We start from the raw sequence: 18,058 nt of genomic DNA on the forward strand, positions 1-18,058 counted from the left end.
CATTGGTATCATACCCCAGAGGTCCTGAATAGACTCTTCCCCAATGCGCTGGACCAATGTTGGAGATGTGCGAGGGATAAGGGTCTCTTACCCACATTTTTTGAGATTGCGAAATCCTTGCTCCATTTTGGAGAGAGGTGGGGAAGTTGATTCATAGAGTTCTGTGGTATGAGGTCGCTCTAGACCCATTTAACTATCTGCTCAACGTTCCACCTACGGGTGTCTCAAGAGACTCGGCCAGACTGCTCCTTCACATTTGGACTTTGGCGAAATGTCTAATATCCTCGTTCTGGAAAAAGACTTTTCCCCCTACTATTCAGGATCTGGAGCTGAGAATCCAAGAGACAAAGCGACTGGAATATCTCACCGCATGTATCAATAACCAGCTGGAAAAACACCAACGGATATGGTTGCCCTGGGACATTTTTTTGAATAATCATACTTAACCGCCAGAGAACACCGTTTATAAACTTTGTGTTATGTGCAAAATATGACTAAGACCCCCTCATGCCCTTTCCTTCCCTACCTTTCCCTGAGTCTCCCCTGTCTAAAATTCTTGTCAAACTTGTTGAAAATTTCTGAATTGCAACTTTACACTTTTATGTTTTAAAATGAAAAATCTTGCAAATAAATAAACAGTTTATAAAAAAAAAACAGTAATATGAGCCTGATAGAGCACTCCTAATACTTTCTAGGGGTAAATTCTGTTGTCGGGTTTCCTTTTAAACTACAGAATTTTTTTTTTATTAATGGTGAGAAAACCTCCAAATGTAATATCCCAACCCTTAAAGGGAACCTCTCATCAGAAATTTAGCTTTCAACCTAAAGGTTTCCCCCTCTGCAGCTCGTGGGCTGCATTCTAGTAAGGTTTCTATACTTTTTGTGCCCCCTTTTAAACTAAAATAAATACTTTATAAAACTGTACCTTTCGGTTTGAAAATCTTGTAAATCGTCTGTCGCGGGCGGAGGAGGGGACGCCGCGCTCTCCCACTGCTCGGGTCCGGCTGGCACTGCGGCCTGCTGCTGCTGCTCGGTGGCTCAAGCGATGGGCCGGATCCCGGGGACTCGAGCGACGCTCCTCGCCCGTGAGTGAAAGGGGATTGGGTTTTGGGATAGTTTATTGTCCGTGACGCCACCCACGGCTGTGGTGATTGAGTGGACACCACCGCTGCTCTGTTTGGGGAGCCCGGGAGTGATGGTACGGAGCAGCCAGTTGTTGATTTGCCCCTCCGTGGGTAGGGGTCTTGGTGCTCCCGGGGCCCGGTGATGGGGTTGGGATGGTGGACAGGCGGGGATGGGGCCTGTGGAGGTGCAGGGGCGCAGGGACAGCGCTGTGCCGCACGGCACGGAGGTACACACTCAGCCAGTAAACACGACACAGTTCTCGGTAAACAAACGGCTGGTTGGACGGGTCCCTCGGACGGTTCATGGTGCTGATGTTCCCTGCAGTTAGTGGTGACGGTCTCTTCTCTGCACCTATGTAAAGTCTCTTGGTAGCGATGGGTCCCCACCGGTTACCCACTCCTCGGCTTCAATCTGGGCCGAAGGAGCCCTACTTTGCCCGCAGGCGCTGGCCCTGGGAAACTGCTGCCCTGGCGGTGGCGGTGTCTCCCCTTCACGGTCGGGCTGTTGCCTTCAATCGGGACTTGGTTGTTAGGAGACAGAGGGTCCCCTTCACTGACGGATTTGGCAAATTATGGCGACTCCTAGCCTTTCCGGGATCCGAAAGGCCCCTGCCCTGGTGCTGACTGTTCTTCGTATACTGCTCCGATACCGCCGGGTCACCACCTGTCCGCGGTCCTTCCAGCAATCTCCTAGCAGTCCCCCTGCAGACTATCACCGTCTGCTGACCTTGCTGTCACGGTCCGGGGCACACACCCGGACCAACTTCAGGCTTTACAAACTGTTTCTTTTCACTTTACTTCAGCTTCTCTCCTAAGCTCCTCTACCACTTCACTTCCTTCTACTTTCCCTTCCCTCACTGTTCTCTGTTCTTCCTGGTTTTCCCGCCTCCAGGGCTGTGAACTCCTCGGTGGGCGGAGCCAACCGCCTGGCCCACCCACTGGTGTGGACATCAGCCCCTGGAGGAAGGCAACAAGGATTTTGGGTTAGCTTGGTGTACCTGCAGGGAATGTGGGGTGCATGTGGTGTTGTGACCTGTGACCCCTGGCTTGCCCAGGGCGTCACACGTCCATGGGGGCGGGCCGTGTGGCGTCCGTTGCTGTATCTTACACCGTCCCCCCACGCTTCAAATCATCCCTCAGGACACCGCCCACTGCGCCCGAGGTCCCGTGCACACCGGGACACCTGGTGACGTCGCAGGCACGAGGTTATGGGCGGCGCTGTGATTGCATCGCAAGTGCCCGCCCATACTCTCGTGCCCGCCCTTTCCCCCACTGCCTCCAGCGTTCTGCGCCGGCCCGACGTCACCTCCTTCCCATCGTACCCTGCAGCAGGAAATAGATGGGAGGAGCGGAGCAGGCCACTACAGGAGAAGCGGAGGATCTGAGCGACGTACAGAGGGGAGAGCGCGCCCACGAGAGTATGGGCAGGCACTTGCGATGCAATCACAGCGCCGCCCATACTCTCGTGCCTGCGACCACGTCACCAGGTGTCCCGGCGTGCACGGCACCTCGGGCGCAGTGGGCGTCATCCTGAGGAATGATTTGGAGCATGGGGGACGGCGTAAGATACAGCAACGGACGCCACACGGCCCGCCCCCATGGACGATTTACAAGATTTTCAAACCGAAATGTACAGTTTTATAAAGTATTTATTTTGGTTTAAAAGGGGGCACAAAAAGTATAGAAACCTTACTAGAATGCAGCCCACGAGCTGCAGAGGGGGAAACATTAAGGTTGAAAGCCAAATTTCTGATGACAGGTTCCCTTTAACTTTTAGGCCGGGTTCACATTGCATTTGATCCCCAAGTTACTGGCTCCATCGGGTTGTTTTGTCTGAAGCCCTGAAAAAAAATTGATTCAGGCATATTTACTGATGACCCTTTGACTGTAATGATGCAGAATGAAGCACTATGTACTCTGTCTGAGATAATTTTTAGCAGGATACCCCTATTTGAAGTAGGCACTAACGCACTTGACCACGTCTTGCTACCCACCACAAATAGGCGGATGCAGCTGAAAATAATGTCCAACAGAGCACACTGTTGTGACTGTCGGCATCATTAGTCAATGACCCCATCATTGTGTATGCCTGAATCCTGTTTTCCCGGGCTTAAGATGAAAGCTCCAACAGAGCCACTGAGGTGGGGATCAAATGTGATATGAAAATAGTCTTACACATTATTCTAAAAAATGTCATGTTTTACAAAAATGAAATGGACTAACATGTAATCTCAACCCTATTTTAAAATGTGCAATTTTTATTAATATTCATTAAAATGTACCCACAAACAGACACACAAACATATAAATGAGAATGGATCACGTTAACCTTGTAAATAACTTTACAATATGACCCCCCTTAGGGAAGGGGATTTTGATCCATTAAGTTTTGCAGCATTATGCTGTTTATACTTGTTGGCTCCTCCCCTTTGTCATAATTGTTATAATAATTTTCTACACCAGGCATTACAACATGACTCCCCCTAGGGGAGGGGTTTTTTGATCCATTAATTTTTGCAGCATTATGCTATCTACATTTGTTGGCTCCTCCCCTTTGTCACAATTGTTGTAATCATTTTTACATCAGGCCGTTATAATATGACCCCCCCTAGGGGAAGGGGATTTTTATCCATTATTTTTTGCAGCATTATGCTTTCTACACTTGTTGGCTCCTCCCCTTTGTCACAATTGGTATATGACATGTTTTTTCCTCGCGCTCGTTATCCACAGGCTGCTGGGCATATGCAGAAGACATTTTTAGACATTTATTGCCTACTGTGTTGAAGCAGTGGCGCTTTTCAGACACGATATTTGGTCACGTGATCGCACCTGTTAAAACGTTTTTCACATTCCCATACCAGTGTTGATGTGTGTGGATGTGGCCTGCATTATTGGCACTCTCCTGGGCATCTGTGCTTCTATTTAACCCCTTCAGCCCCCAGCCTGTTTTCACCTTAAAGACCCGGCCATTTTTTGCAATTTTGACCAGTGTCACTTTGACAGGTTATAACTCTGGAACACTTCAACGGATCCTGGCGATTCTGAGATTGTTTTTTCGTGACATATTGTACTTCATGTCAGTGGTAAATTTAGGCAGATATGTTTTGCGTTTATTTGTGAAAATTTCGGAAATTTGGCGAAAATTTTGAAAATTTTGCAATTTTCAAAATTTGAAATTTTATGCCCATAAATCTGAGAGATATGTCACACAAAAAAGTTACTAAATAACATTTCCCACATGTCTACTTTACACCAGCGCAATTTTTGAAAAAAAAAAAAATTCCGTTAGGAAGTTAGAAGGGTTCAAAGTTCATCACCAATTTCTCATTTTTCCAACAAAATTTACAAAAAAAAATTTTTTAGGTACCACATCACATTTGGAGTGATTTGAGAAACCTAGGCGACAGAAAATACCCAAAAGTGACCCAATTCTAAAATCTGCACCCCTCACTCTGCTCAAAACCACATCCAAGAAGTTTATTAACCCTTTAGGAGCTTCACAGCAACCAAAGCAATGTAGACAAAAAAATGAAAATTTTACTTTTTTAACACAAAAATGTTACTTTAGCCATAAAAATTAGTATTTTCACAAGGGTATCAGGAAAAATGCATCATAAAATGTATCGTGCATTTTCTCCTGAGTACGCAGATACCCCATATGTGGTGGAAATCAAATGTTTGGGCACACAGCAGGACTCGGAAGGCAAGGAGCGCCATTTGAATTTTTGAGTGCAAAATTAGCTGCACTCATTAGCGGACGCCATGTCGGGTTTGAAGACTCCCCGAGGTGCCTAAACAATGGAGCTCCCCCATAAGTGACCCCATTTTGGAAACTAGAGCCCTCAAATATTTTTTCTAGATGTTTGATGTGCACTTTGAACCCCTGGTGGCTTCACAGAAATTTATAACGTTGAGCCGTGAAAAGAAAAAAATTTTTTTTTACCACAAAACTGTTGCTTCAACCAGGTAGCTTTTTTTATCACAAGGGTATCAGGAAAAAATGCACCATAAAATGTATTGTGCATTTTCTCCTGAGTACGCAGATACCCCATATGTGGTGGAAATCAAATGTTTGGGCACACGGCAGGACTCGGAAGGCAAGGAGCGCCATTTGAATTTTTGAGTGCAAAATTAGCTGCACTCATTAGCGGACGCCATGTCGGGTTTGAAGACTCCCCGAGGTGCCTAAACAATGGAGCTCCCCCATAAGTGACCCCATTTTGGAAACTAGAGCCCTCAAATATTTTTTCTAGATGTTTTATGTGCACTTTGAACCCCTGGGGGCTTCACAGAAGTTTATAACGTTGAGCCGTGAAAAGAAAAAAATTTTTTTTTACCACAAAACTGTTGCTTCAACCAGGTAGCTTTTTTTATCACAAGGGTATCAGGAAAAAATGCACCATAAAATGTATTGTGCATTTTCTCCTGAGTACGCAGATACCCCATATGTGGTGGAAATCAAATGTTTGGGCGCACGGCAGGACTCGGAAGGCAAGGAGCGCCATTTCACAGCAAAATTGGTTGGAATTATTAGCGGACGCTATGTTGCGTTTGGAGACCCCCTGAAGTGCCTAAACAATGGAGCTCCCCCACAATTGACCCCATTTTGGAAACTAGACCCCTCATGGAATTTATCTAGCTGTTTAGGGAGCACTTTGAACCCCTGGAGGCTTCACAAACGTTTGTAATGTTGAGCCGTGAAAATATTTTATTTTTTTTTTACCACAAAATTGTTTTTTCAAACAGGTAGCTTTTTTTCCACAAGGGTATCAGGAAAAAATGCACCATAAAATGTATTGTGCAATTTCTCCTGAGTACGACGATACCTCATATGTGGTGGAAATCAATTGTTTGGGCGTACGGCGGGGCTCAGAAGAGAAGGAGCGCCATTTCACAGTAAAATTGATTGGAATTATTAGCAGACGCCATGTTTCATTTGGAGACCCCCTGAGGTGCCTAAACAATGGAGCTCCCCCACATGTGATCCCATTTTGGAAACTAGACCCCCCCCCATACAAAAAAAATTAGTTTGGCGAAATAAAAAATACAGACATCAGTAGAAAAAAAAAAAAAAATGAGCGCCTGCCAAGACCAGTGCCAAACGTGAGAGCAATGCACGAGTCTCGCATCGCATCATCCACTGCAGTCTGGAAGCGAGCAACTGCGCTGGATAATGCGATGCGAGAGGGCGGGGCGGCAGATGAGAAAGGGCGCAGCGGATGGAAGATGGGAAAGGGCGCAGCGGATGGAGGAGCGGCAGAGGATGGGAAAGGGCGCAGCGGATGGATGATGGGAAATGGCGCAGCGGATGGATGGGAAATGGCGCAGCGGATGGAGGAGCGGCAGAGGATGGGGGGGGGGTGAGATGGGGATACCTACCTTACAGGATGGATCTAGGCAGCAGGATCACAGCAGACAGAAGAGACAGCAGACAGAAGAGGCAGCAGATGAAGGAGGCAACAGATCGAGGAGGGTGAGAGGGGGCAGTAGATGGAAAATGGGAGAGAGCAGGCAGCAGATCGGGGAGGGGGGCAGAGTCTGATGGGAGAGAGAGATGGCACATGTAGGGGAAGGGAGGGGGGCTTGCAGCACATGTAGGGGGAGGGAGGGGGGCTTGCAGCACATGTAGGGGGAGGGAGGGGGGCTTGCAGCACATGTAGGGGGAGGGAGGGGGGCTTGCAGCACATGTAGGGGGAGGGAGGGGGGCTTGCAGCACATGTAGGGGGAGGGTGGCTGGCTTGCAGCACATGTAGGGGGAGGGTGGCTTGCAGCACATGTGCTGCAAGCCAGCCACCCTCCCCCCACATGTGCTGCAAGCCAGCCACCCTCCCCCCACATGTGCTGCAAGCCAGCCACCCTCCCCCCACATGTGCTGCAAGCCAGTCACCCTCCCCCCACGTGGGGGGAGGGTGGCTTGCAGCACATGGAGGGATAGGTGGTGTGGCGATGGAGAAGGGGCAGCCGATGAAGGAGGCGGCGGCCGCCGCCGATCGGGGGCAGCAGCGGCTGAAAAAGGTGGGTGCGACGGCGGCGGGGACAGTGGCGAGCATGGCGGCGGGGACGGCGGTGGATCGGGAGCGGCGGCGGGGACGGCGGTGGATCGGGAGCGGCGGCGGGGACGGCGGTGGATCGGGAGCGGCGGCGGAGACAGCGGTGCAGCGGGAGCATGGCGGCGGGGACGGCGGTGGATCGGGAGCGGCGGCGGAGACAGCGGTGCAGCGGGAGCATGGCGGCGGGGACGTCGGTGGATCGGGAGCGGCGGCGGAGACAGCGGTGCAGCGGGAGCATGGCGGCAGGGACGGCGGTGGAGCGGGAGCATGGCGGCGGGGACGGCGGTGGATCGGGAGCGGCGGCGGAGACAGCGGTGCAGCGGGAGCATGGCGGCGGGGACGGCGGTGCAGCGGGAGCATGGCGGCGGGGACGGCGGTGCAGCGGGAGCATGGCGGCGGGGACGGCGGTGGATCGGGAGCGGCGGCGGAGACAGCGGTGCAGCGGGAGCATGGCGGCGGGGACGGCGGTGCAGCGGGAGCATGGCGGCGGGGACGGCGGTGCAGCGGGAGCATGGCGGCGGGGACGGCGGTGGATCGGGAGCGGCGGCGGAGACAGCGGTGCAGCGGGAGCATGGCGGCGGGGACGGCGGTGGATCGGGAGCGGCGGCGGAGACAGCGGTGCAGCGGGAGCATGGCGGCGGGGACAGCGGTGGAGCGGGAGCATGGCGGCGGAGACAGCGGTGCATCGGGAGCATGGCGGCGGGGACAGCGGTGAAGCGGCAGCAGCGGCGGGCCGATCGGAGACAGCGGCGGGGACAGCGGTGAAGCGGGAGCAGCGGCGGGGCGATCGGAGACAGCGGTGGTGAAGCGGGAGCAGCGGCGGGGCGATCGGAGACAGCGGCGGTGAAGTGGGAGCAGCGGCGGGGCGATCGGAGACAGCGGCGGTGAAGCGGGAGCAGCGGCGGGGACAGCGGTGAAGCGGGAGCAGCGGCGGGGCGATCGGAGACAGTGGCGGTGAAGTGGGAGCAGCGGCGGGGCGATCGGAGACAGCGGCGGTGAAGCGGGAGCAGCGGCGGGGACAGCGGTGAAGCGGGAGCAGCGGCGGGGCGATCGGGGACAGGGGCGGGCGGCGGGGCGATCGGGGACAGGGGCGGGCGGCGGGGACAACAACTTACCGCTCTCCTCGGCTTCCAGGGACGGTCACAGGCCGCAGATCCACATTGATTGGAGAGAGCGGTCACAAGACCGGTCTCTCCAATCAGAGCTGGGGGCGGGTGAAGCATCGATCACCCAGCTCCAGCCAATGGCCAGTGCTACAGCAGCACTGATCAGGGCTGAATTTCAATGTTCCAGCCATTTTCAATGGCTGGAACATTACAGTGGCTGTAATTGGCTGAGCGGCGTTCGTCAGCCAATCACAGCCTCTGTAGGTTCGGGGAGGAGGCACCACCCCTCCTGACGTCAGGCAGAGGTCCCCTCCTTCCCGAATCCACCGTTTAAGTAAATAAATTTCACTCCCCGGGGCTCCGGGACCGCGATTTCGCCAGGACGTACTGAGTACGTCATGGGTCCTTTAGCACCATGTCACCATGACGTACTCAGTACGTCCAAGGTCGTTAAGGGGTTAATGCCCCGTGCTCTATGTGATAATTGGGCATACGCAGTGAGCGCTATAAAATCCTAACGCTTGCCTTTTCTTAGGCATGCGCAGTGTTAACCTGTAGACATTGAAGCCCTCTGGCTGCGTTGTCATGTGATCGCGCTTGTATGTGGCTTCAATGGTTAAACATTTTCATGTGGCCACTCCTATCATGCTATGACTGGATGCTTAGTTCACCACTGACACTCCCCTGGACCTCCGTGTGCCCTATGTCTTGTGGTCTATGGAGCATGCTCAGTGTGTGTGTCAGGCATCTAGTGTTTGATTTTTTTCCGGCATGTCCAGTAGAAACTTGCAGACACTTAAGCCCTTTTGTCTAATTGGTTCATGTGACCGCCCCTTCCCCCGCCGCCATGCTTTAAATACCTCATTCATGCACGTGAACGCTGCTTACAGCCATGGATTGTTATTGAACAGGACCCGCTGCCATCTCCCCTTAGCCTCCTGATGAACCTCTGAATGGAGAGGAGAAACGCGTTGAGGCCTGGCAGGCCTGGATTCCTGCTTTTCAGGGAAGTAATTCATCTTTAATCCCCATTATACTATATTATATAGAATATGATTGGCACGACCTTTTCTATTTTGCAGTGGTGTTTGTATCCCAATTTTCTTTCAGCTCCTGGGGTATAATGGGGAAATTATCTGAGCCCCTTGTGATATGACTCTAGGTGACTGTAATATACTTTTGGGATATACCACCCTGTAACATATGTGGTTGTAAATAACTCTTATGGATCACTACCTTGCATAAAGATAATGTATTAGGAATAGAAGTCTATACGTCTTGTACAGTGCTAGTATCATGAATAGGAATTCCTGGTTATAGATCAGTAATTGATACCTTCTTGATCTAAGGAAAACAATACAGGGAGGAGTATTACCATTTGGGAACTCATATATATTGTACTATGCAAGCACCACTATAGGGCTTTCCACCCCATCCCTATATCAGGGTCAGGGAGAGGGAGAGCCGACGTGGAACGGGGGCGCCCGGTAACTTGTGGTGTCATACCCTCCGTTGTTAGGTAGGGATACACTACCCTTATAGGGCTATATTAGTTTCCCTTTCCTAAAGTGAGTGTGTATATAAAACGCCTTGGTTATTTACAAGGATATCGTGATCCATTCTCATTTATATGTTTGTGTGTGTTTGTGGGTACATTTTAATGAATATTAATAAAAATTGCACATTTTAAAATAGGGTTGAGATTACATGTTAGTCCCTTTTTGAGCACTCTACCCATCTATTTAACTATGTTAGTTCTTACAAAAATGAAATGCCATAGGAGCCAATACAGTTGATTGCTTTGACAGGCCATAGTCTCTTTGGAAGCACTAAGCCCAATTCCAGGATAATAACATATTGCTGTACATGGGATTATATATACTGTATGAAAAGTCACTACTTGATAGGACCATTAATGTATGTGTGCCGCCCTTGTGCCAGCAGCCGGTACTGCTCGGATCCGGATCTATGGTGCGGCTCGAGGGGTCCTCCGGACCCGGGGGTCGGACAGACACTCCGAATAAAAGGGGAACGTATTTGAACGGGATTGTTTGTAAGATGTCTGTGACACCACCCATGGTGTGTGGTGAGATGTAGCCCCACCGCTGCCGTTGCGGGGATCCCGGGGACGTTGGGCTGGCAGCTGCATGTTAACCCCTTCGTGGGTAGGGATGGATGTTCCGGGGCCCAATGTCTTTGTGCTGAGGATGGTGATTGCAGGGGCTGGCGCACCCAGCTGGGCCGGGGATGTTACTCACGGTCGAATGAAGCGCACAAGTCCTGTGGTAAACCAAGGGGATGGTGGCCGGCTGCCGCAGACGGGTGTATCTGATCCCACAGCCATGTTGGTAGTCAAAGTTTCTCTTCTCTGCACTCCGTGTGTTGTAGGTAGGACTTCCCTGTGTGAAACACTGTAGTCCGCTCCCGGTCCTTTGGTTGGGAGCCGTGCCCATCTGACGCTGACCCTTGGGATCTACGGGGCCTGGCGGTTGCCCTATCCCTCTCTGTGGATGGTTGTCTACTTTTCGGGACTTAGGTTGGGACAGGACCTAAAATCCTGCCCTCAATTGGTTAATTAGCTAGGCCGGCGGTGTCGGTCCTGGCTTCAGGGTCCAACTACCCCCTCTGTGTACACGATTTCCGGGTCTGTTCTCCGGTGTCGGTACCGGCGGGCTCCAACCCTGTCCCGGTCCACCTCGGATCTCCGGCTGCTGTCTTCCCATCTCCTGCAGACTCTGACTACCGTGTGCCACCTAGCCAAGGTGTCAGGGCTCCGACCCTGGCACCTCCAGACTTGAACTTCAGGCCTTGACTGCCTGAGCTCACCTCCTCCACTCCACTCCGAACTTGATTCCAAGCTAATCTTTTCTGTCTGTTTTCTTGCCCCGGGCCCTCTAGACCCCTAGGTGGGCGTTCCCTGTCCGCCTGGTCTCGCCCACTGGTGTGTCCGTCCTTCCCTGAGGGGGGTGACTAGGGTTTCAGGTCTGCTGGTTTAACCCTTCGTGGGATGGGTGTTGTGCGGGGGCCTACATGTTCAACTACCTGGTTTTCCAGGGCGCTACATATGACCAATAGGTCTCTTTTTTTTTTTTTTTTTTTTTTCCCCATAACGAGGCTAATTCAATTTTTTCTATTGCTTTTATTCATTTTTTGATTTTTTTTTCTTACAGTGCAAGTATGAAGTGTTGTTGTGACTTTTTGTTTGTTTTGTCTTTAAATAGAATTTGTGTGCTGGGCAACCGAACCCTTGCAAGAGGCCAGTTTGATGTATGTGCCAAGACCGTAAATGTGGATAATGTCACAGTGGCAACTAAATTGTCTGAACTGTTCTGCGGGTCTACAAATTTTTCAAGTGCCATGTGTGATGAGTATTTTCTTCATAACAATGTGAGTGAAATTTCTGGCATTCCTGGAGCAGCCAGTGGCATCTTGTCAGGTGAATATGAATAATACAATGCCTTAAAGGCAACCTGTCATGTAAAAAAAACAACAACAAAAAAAACGCTATTAACATGCAGCTATGTGGTTAATCTACAGGTTAATAGTGTTCAGAAGCTGTCCTGTGCCTGCATGAAGAGTACTGCTACCAGGAGGACACTAACTTTATTCTTTTTGGCAGTCTTGGACTTTCAGTCATAGGCGTGTCAGCATGGCTTCAGTCACCACTCAGTGCATAGTGAGTGGCGACTGTAACCACGCTTTGGCACTGACAGTTGGCTTTCATGCTGAGCCTGATGTCTGTCAGTACCGGCACATGGTTACAGCTGAACAGAGGGGTGACTGAAGTTGGAGATCTATGACTGAGAGCCCAAGAATGCTGAGAGGAATAAAGTTAATTTCCTCATTGTAGCGGTGTTCTCAGTGCAGGCTTAAAGGGAACCTGTCACCGGATGTTCATAATACCTAACAGTCGGTGTTGAGCAGACTGGTCGAATGGGCGTCTCCGTTCTCCGGGTCCCACGCCTCCTCTTTCGGCTATCTTTGTCCTCCTTCTGAAGCGAGTGTGGATGAAGTATTCTATGTCATCTACACTAGCAGACCGTGAGGTCCTGCGCAGGCGCATTTTTATCTGCTCTGCTCAGAGCAAATTAAAGTGCGCCTGCACAGGACCTCACTATTGGCTAGTGTAGATGATGTAGAACGCGTCATCCACACTAGCTTCAGAAGGAGGACAAAGATAGCTGAAAGAGGAGGCGCGGGAACCGGAGAACGGAGACGCCCATCCGACCAGTCTGCTCCGCACCGACTGTTAGGTGAGTATTATGAACAACCGGTGACAGGTTGCCTTTACAATTTTAATGTAAAGATTATATTAAAGTATTTTCATTGGAATATCCTTTTACTATTTTGATGTTGTTGTTTTTTTTTTATCCCATTAGCTTTCACGATAGACATAAACTATAAAAACCCTAATTATACATAAAAAATCCTGTAAGCACACTTTTCCTATCGCCACAACAGCACCCACTGAGAGAGAGGGATCCGCTCCATCAGGACAGGAAACCTTTAAAAAAAGGGGGGTCCCTCTCCCTGATCAGTTGGATTCCTGTCCTGATGGATTGGAATCTATAGCAGTACCTGGGCTTCAGTAGCGTCCGTGGTTAGCACTGCAGCCTTGCAGCGCTGGGGTCCTGGGTTCAAATCCCACCAAGGACACCATCTGCAAGGAGTTTGTATGTTCTCCCCGTGTTTGCGTGGGTTTCCTCCGGGCACTCCGGTTTCCTCACACACTCCAAAGACATACTGATAGGTCCCAATGGGGACAGTGTTGCCAATGTATGTAAAGCGCTGTGGAATTAATAGCGCTACATAAATGAATAAAATTATTATTATTATTACTTATCATGAGTGGATGTTAAGACCTATATTTGGTTTAAAAATACTTAAACTGGCACTAATAGCCCCCATAGCTAGGTATAGTCTGGAAATAGGCTCTTGACACATTATGACATTGCCACCTACTCTGGACACAACTACATCCACAATTATAAGAGGGTGTTCACACTTATACAACCACATTATTTTAGTTTTGTTATTTTTATTTCCTCTCAAAATTATTTCAGTTTTTCTTGTAGCGCCAGTGTCCCTGTCGATGCACTCTCCTCTCCCCCTGTGTCCATACAGCCATCGTTACCTTGCGTGGTCCTCTGCTTACCCACATGGCCACCCATGTGTCGCGTAGTCCTTTGCACTCCTGCATGGCCATTGTTGTGTGGTCCTCTACTTACCTGCATGGCCATCCACGTGTCACGTGGTTTTCTGTGCCTCTGGGTTGCCGCCCACGTGTAGTTTCAAACTCCCGCCTAGAACTCAGGCCCTGCGCATGCCACTCAGGGTTTCCTGGCCTCCAGCCTAGGGTGCATGCGCACTTTTTGTCCTTTTAAGAGGAAGTGTTTGCACCTTGCAAAGGTCTCCCCAGCCTATCGCTGAGCAGCACCAGGTATTTAAAGCCCCCTTCCCGATGGAGAGGCCAGAGAAAGTCTTAAGTTTTCTATCCTACTACCGGTTTGTTGGTCCATCCTGTCTGCTCTGGTCTGCCTGTAACCAGCACCCGTCTTGCATTTAACCAGCTCTGACTCTGCTGTGTTTTTCCTGTTCTGTCTGTGTCCTGATACCAACCTGTATCCTGCACCTGTATCTGTACCCATCTGCACTGTCGTCTTGTCTACCTAGGCCGTTTCGGCTGCATCTGCCTGATGTCCTGTACCCTGATGTCTGGAGTTACTCCTAAAGTCTGGTGATCCATGCCTGATGACTTTGTGTCTGATGTCCGGTCTCCCTCCTGATGTTCTATTCCTGAATTTTGAGCCTGATGCCTGAAGTCCTGAACCTGTTCTTTGATGACCAGAGTCCCTCCGGATGTCCTGTGCTAGATGACCTCAGCCGGATGTCCCGTACCTGCCTTTACTTGTGCTTTTATTCCCTTCCAGTCTATGCTCCTATTTCTGCCCTGTTTCTTCTGCCAGTGTCTGTCCTGCTGTCAACCCGGTTCCTTTCAGCTGCCACTGTCCTGGGCACTGCCCTGGGAGTGGCACCTGGTGTCTACTTGGTAGGTGCTTAGTTAAGCTCCTCCCACGCCGGGATAAGCCTTGGTTTCTCCTGTGGTTCGGTGGGTTCACTCCCGCTTGCTACCTCATCACCGGCGAGCATTACATTTTTCAATGGATTCATACAGATAATAGGTGACATTAAAAATGGAAAAAGTCTTGAAATGATTCCTTGAATGGATTTGTATACACGAGACAAAGCTTTCATTTTAACAGGAGTGTGTAGACTATGTATAACCATTGTATACCAAAAGTTACAAACAGCATTGAGATGATAAAAGAAGCAACAGAAATATCTTATTTAAATATAGCACGTTTTAACACAGCAGTTTTCTGATGAAACACAGCATTTTCTGGCTGCTGTTAATTGAGATAATTCTGTGGAGCCCCGTGTTTTTCTGATATTTTAACTATTTTACTATGCACTTTTTATTGAAAACTACAGATAACTTGTGGAGTACTTACCTAGAAAAAGGTGAAATACTTGAAAAATCAAACATCCATTCTTTGGAAGTTCATGGATCTAAGAGTAAGCTTCATCTATATGTCTTGGCAGACATCACAACCGCATTTACGGTTCTTGTTGGCATCTTTTTCCCATCTGTAACTGGTAAGTAGTTTTTATTTGTAGAGGATCATGTGTAGGATCACAGCAGCAAGACCGTTCTTTTCTGCAGGTTGTGACTGAAAGGACAAGAACACTGTAATTAAACAATTTAATAAATTCAAATATATCAAAATAGTCATTGCACCTACTGCAAAGAAATCAAGTTATTATGTTATCTAGTTTGAATACCAAACTAGATAACATAATACCAATTATATATATATATATATATATATATATATATATTTATATATATATATAATTATATATATATATATATATATATATATAATTATATATATATATATATAATTATATATATATATATATATAATTATATATATATATATATATATAATTATATATATATATATATATATATATACATATATAATTATATATATATATATATATATATATATAATTATATATATATATATATATATAATTATATATATATATAATATATATATTTTATATATATATATATAATATATATATATATTTTATATATATACATATATATATATATTGTGTGTGTATATATATATATATATATATTATACTTTATATATATATATGTATTTTATATATATATATATATATAATATAAAAAATAGTGCTTACCTATGGCTATATGTGGTGCACATTCATTGTGATGATCCTCCTGATGATGGTAGCGCCCAGGAATTAAGCACCCAGAGGACGCACGCAAGCGGAGAGGACAACATAGAATAACACCATCTCTGGTGACGGGCCCTCCAGACTAAAAGAGGGGAGAGTGCAGATGTGAAGCGCATCTGGCCCATGATATGTACTGGCGCGCAAAGCGTGATGACTGTCTGAATATATACACAAATAAGTATATACTGTACAAGTAAAAAAAATAAATAAAATAATTGATAATGTGTAAGATTGAAGTAATTGAAAGTGAAAATAGTGACCAATTAAAATAAGATAAAAAAATAAGGGGAAAGTAAGGAATAGTGAAAGAAATAAAAAACAAGGTTGTACAGATTTCTTTTTTATAGTAGTTACATAGGTTGAAAAAAGATAACCTTTCTACTTCAATTATATATTTTTGTCACTAAAAATATATAGATTTACACCATACATACTGTACATACATATATTTTAATGGGACAACACTAAAGATATGACACTTTTATACAATGTAAAGTAGTCAGTGTACAGCTTGTATAAAGCGGGCCTTACACGCTACGAGATCGCTACAGCGATCTCGTTGGGGTCACAGATTTTGTGCGATTTTGTGACGCACATCCGGCCGCTGTTGTGTGTGACTCCTAGGAGCGATTTTGAATCGTTGCAAAAACGTCCAAAATCGCTCCTCGTTGCCATGGGGGTCCATTCTCAATTATCGCTGCTGTCGCGTGGGCGAAGTTGTTCCTCGTCCCTGCAGCATTACACATCGCTATGTGTGATGCCGCAGGAACGAGGAACCTCTCCTTACCTGCCACACGCCAGGAAGGAAGGAGGTGGGCGGGATGTTCGTCCCGCTCATTTCCGCCCCTCCGCTTTGATTGGCTGGCCGCTTAGTGACGTCACGGTGACGTCGCTGTGATGCCGAACATCCCTCCCTCAAGGGATTGTTCGGCAGTCACAGCGACGACGCCGACCAGGTAAGTGCGTGTGACGCTGCCGTAGCGATGATATTCGCTGCGGCAGCGATCACCAAATATCGGCATAACGATAGGGGCGGGTGCTATCACGCTCGCCATTGCTAGCATCGGCTAGCGATGTCGCAGCGTGTAAAGCCCGCTTAACAGTGAAAATTTGGTGACCTCTAAATAACTCAACACACAGCCAAATGTTGGCATTCATGGTTCCCTCAATGAACTGTAGCTTCCCACAGCCGACAGCTATCATGCAGACCCAAATCATGACACTTCCAACACCATATGTGACTAGTCATGGTCGAACCCCCCGATGTTCAGTGTTCGGGAGACTCGCTTGAACGTTTTGTAAAGTTTGCGTTTGGGTTCTGATATAACGCGAACTTGCGTCCGAACCCCGAACTTGGACTTTACAGTTATGTGATGGGGCGGGGGGGGGCTGTAAAATAAAGAACATAGTTAATAATAAACATTGTCATTATACTTACAGGTCCTGCAACGCGTCCTTCACTCTGTCTCCCGCTGCTTTTCCTTCCGAGTAAATCATCGCTGTGCCGCCCAGTAACCCAAGGACCTTCCGTGACATCATAGCATGTGACCAGTCACATGTGAATTTTGTATTTTCTCATTGGCTACAGACTGGTCACATGGCTATGACATCATGCTAGGTCCTGTCAGTGCAACTCGCCGGTATGCGATGCTCACCCAACCATCTCCGCACTCGGTATACTCGGCGAGTGCCATGCACTGGCGAGATGCTTGGGCACATGCTTGGCTCCCCGTTCCTGCATGTCGGCACTCTTTACAGAGTCAGCCCACATGCAGGGATTGGCTACCACAGCTGGTGAATCGTGGCGCTAGGAATCAGGTCATCGGAATCACTGTTGCTATAGTAACCCGCCTGTTAGGTTACTATGGCAACGGTGCCAGCGGTGACGTCACTGCTTACCAACCCGCAGCTTCTGCTCACTCATTGAGTGATTACACATCACGGGGGAGCAGAACCAGAGCCGCTGGAAGAGTTTGATACAGCACCAGAAGATGGCGCTTCTATGAACGCGCCATTTTCTGGGGCGGTTGTGGACTGCAATGGCGCATTGTTTCTTAGCACCATTTCCAGGTGCTTTACCCGGCTCGTCCAGCGGCCGTGATGGCGGTGGCTTGCTGGGTAATAAAGGGGTTAATACCAGCTTTGCATTCTCAGATGGTACTAAGCCCGAAATCCATGGTATCATGCCAAATTAGACATGGCCACCATGAATTTCTAGGAAACAGTAAAAAAAAAAAAACACAGAGAATTTTTTTTTTATTAGAAATAAAACAAAAAAAATTTAGAGACTCCACCTTTATTATAAAAAAATCCTTAGTCCGACGTAATCCACTGGGACAGCAATATCAGATTCATCACTGTGCACACAGACAGTCTATACACAGTGAAAAACAAAGAGCAAAGTCAACTCTGCTTCATCACTGTTTACAGACAATGTCTA

General features: G+C 48.3%; 1 protein-coding gene across 1 annotated transcript in view; it reads left to right on the forward strand.

The window, feature by feature from the left end:
• The window catches only part of SLC12A4 (solute carrier family 12 member 4), a 504,360-nt gene that overhangs the window by 230,263 nt on the left and 256,039 nt on the right, over positions 1-18,058 (forward strand). Inside the window, 2 exon segments of the mRNA XM_075325791.1 lie at positions 11,502-11,716; positions 14,773-14,937. Coding sequence (XP_075181906.1) covers positions 11,502-11,716; positions 14,773-14,937 — 380 coding nt within the window.

The sequence above is a fragment of the Anomaloglossus baeobatrachus genome, chromosome 10 (genome assembly GCF_048569485.1).
Source record: "Anomaloglossus baeobatrachus isolate aAnoBae1 chromosome 10, aAnoBae1.hap1, whole genome shotgun sequence".
NCBI lineage: Eukaryota > Metazoa > Chordata > Amphibia > Anura > Aromobatidae > Anomaloglossus > Anomaloglossus baeobatrachus.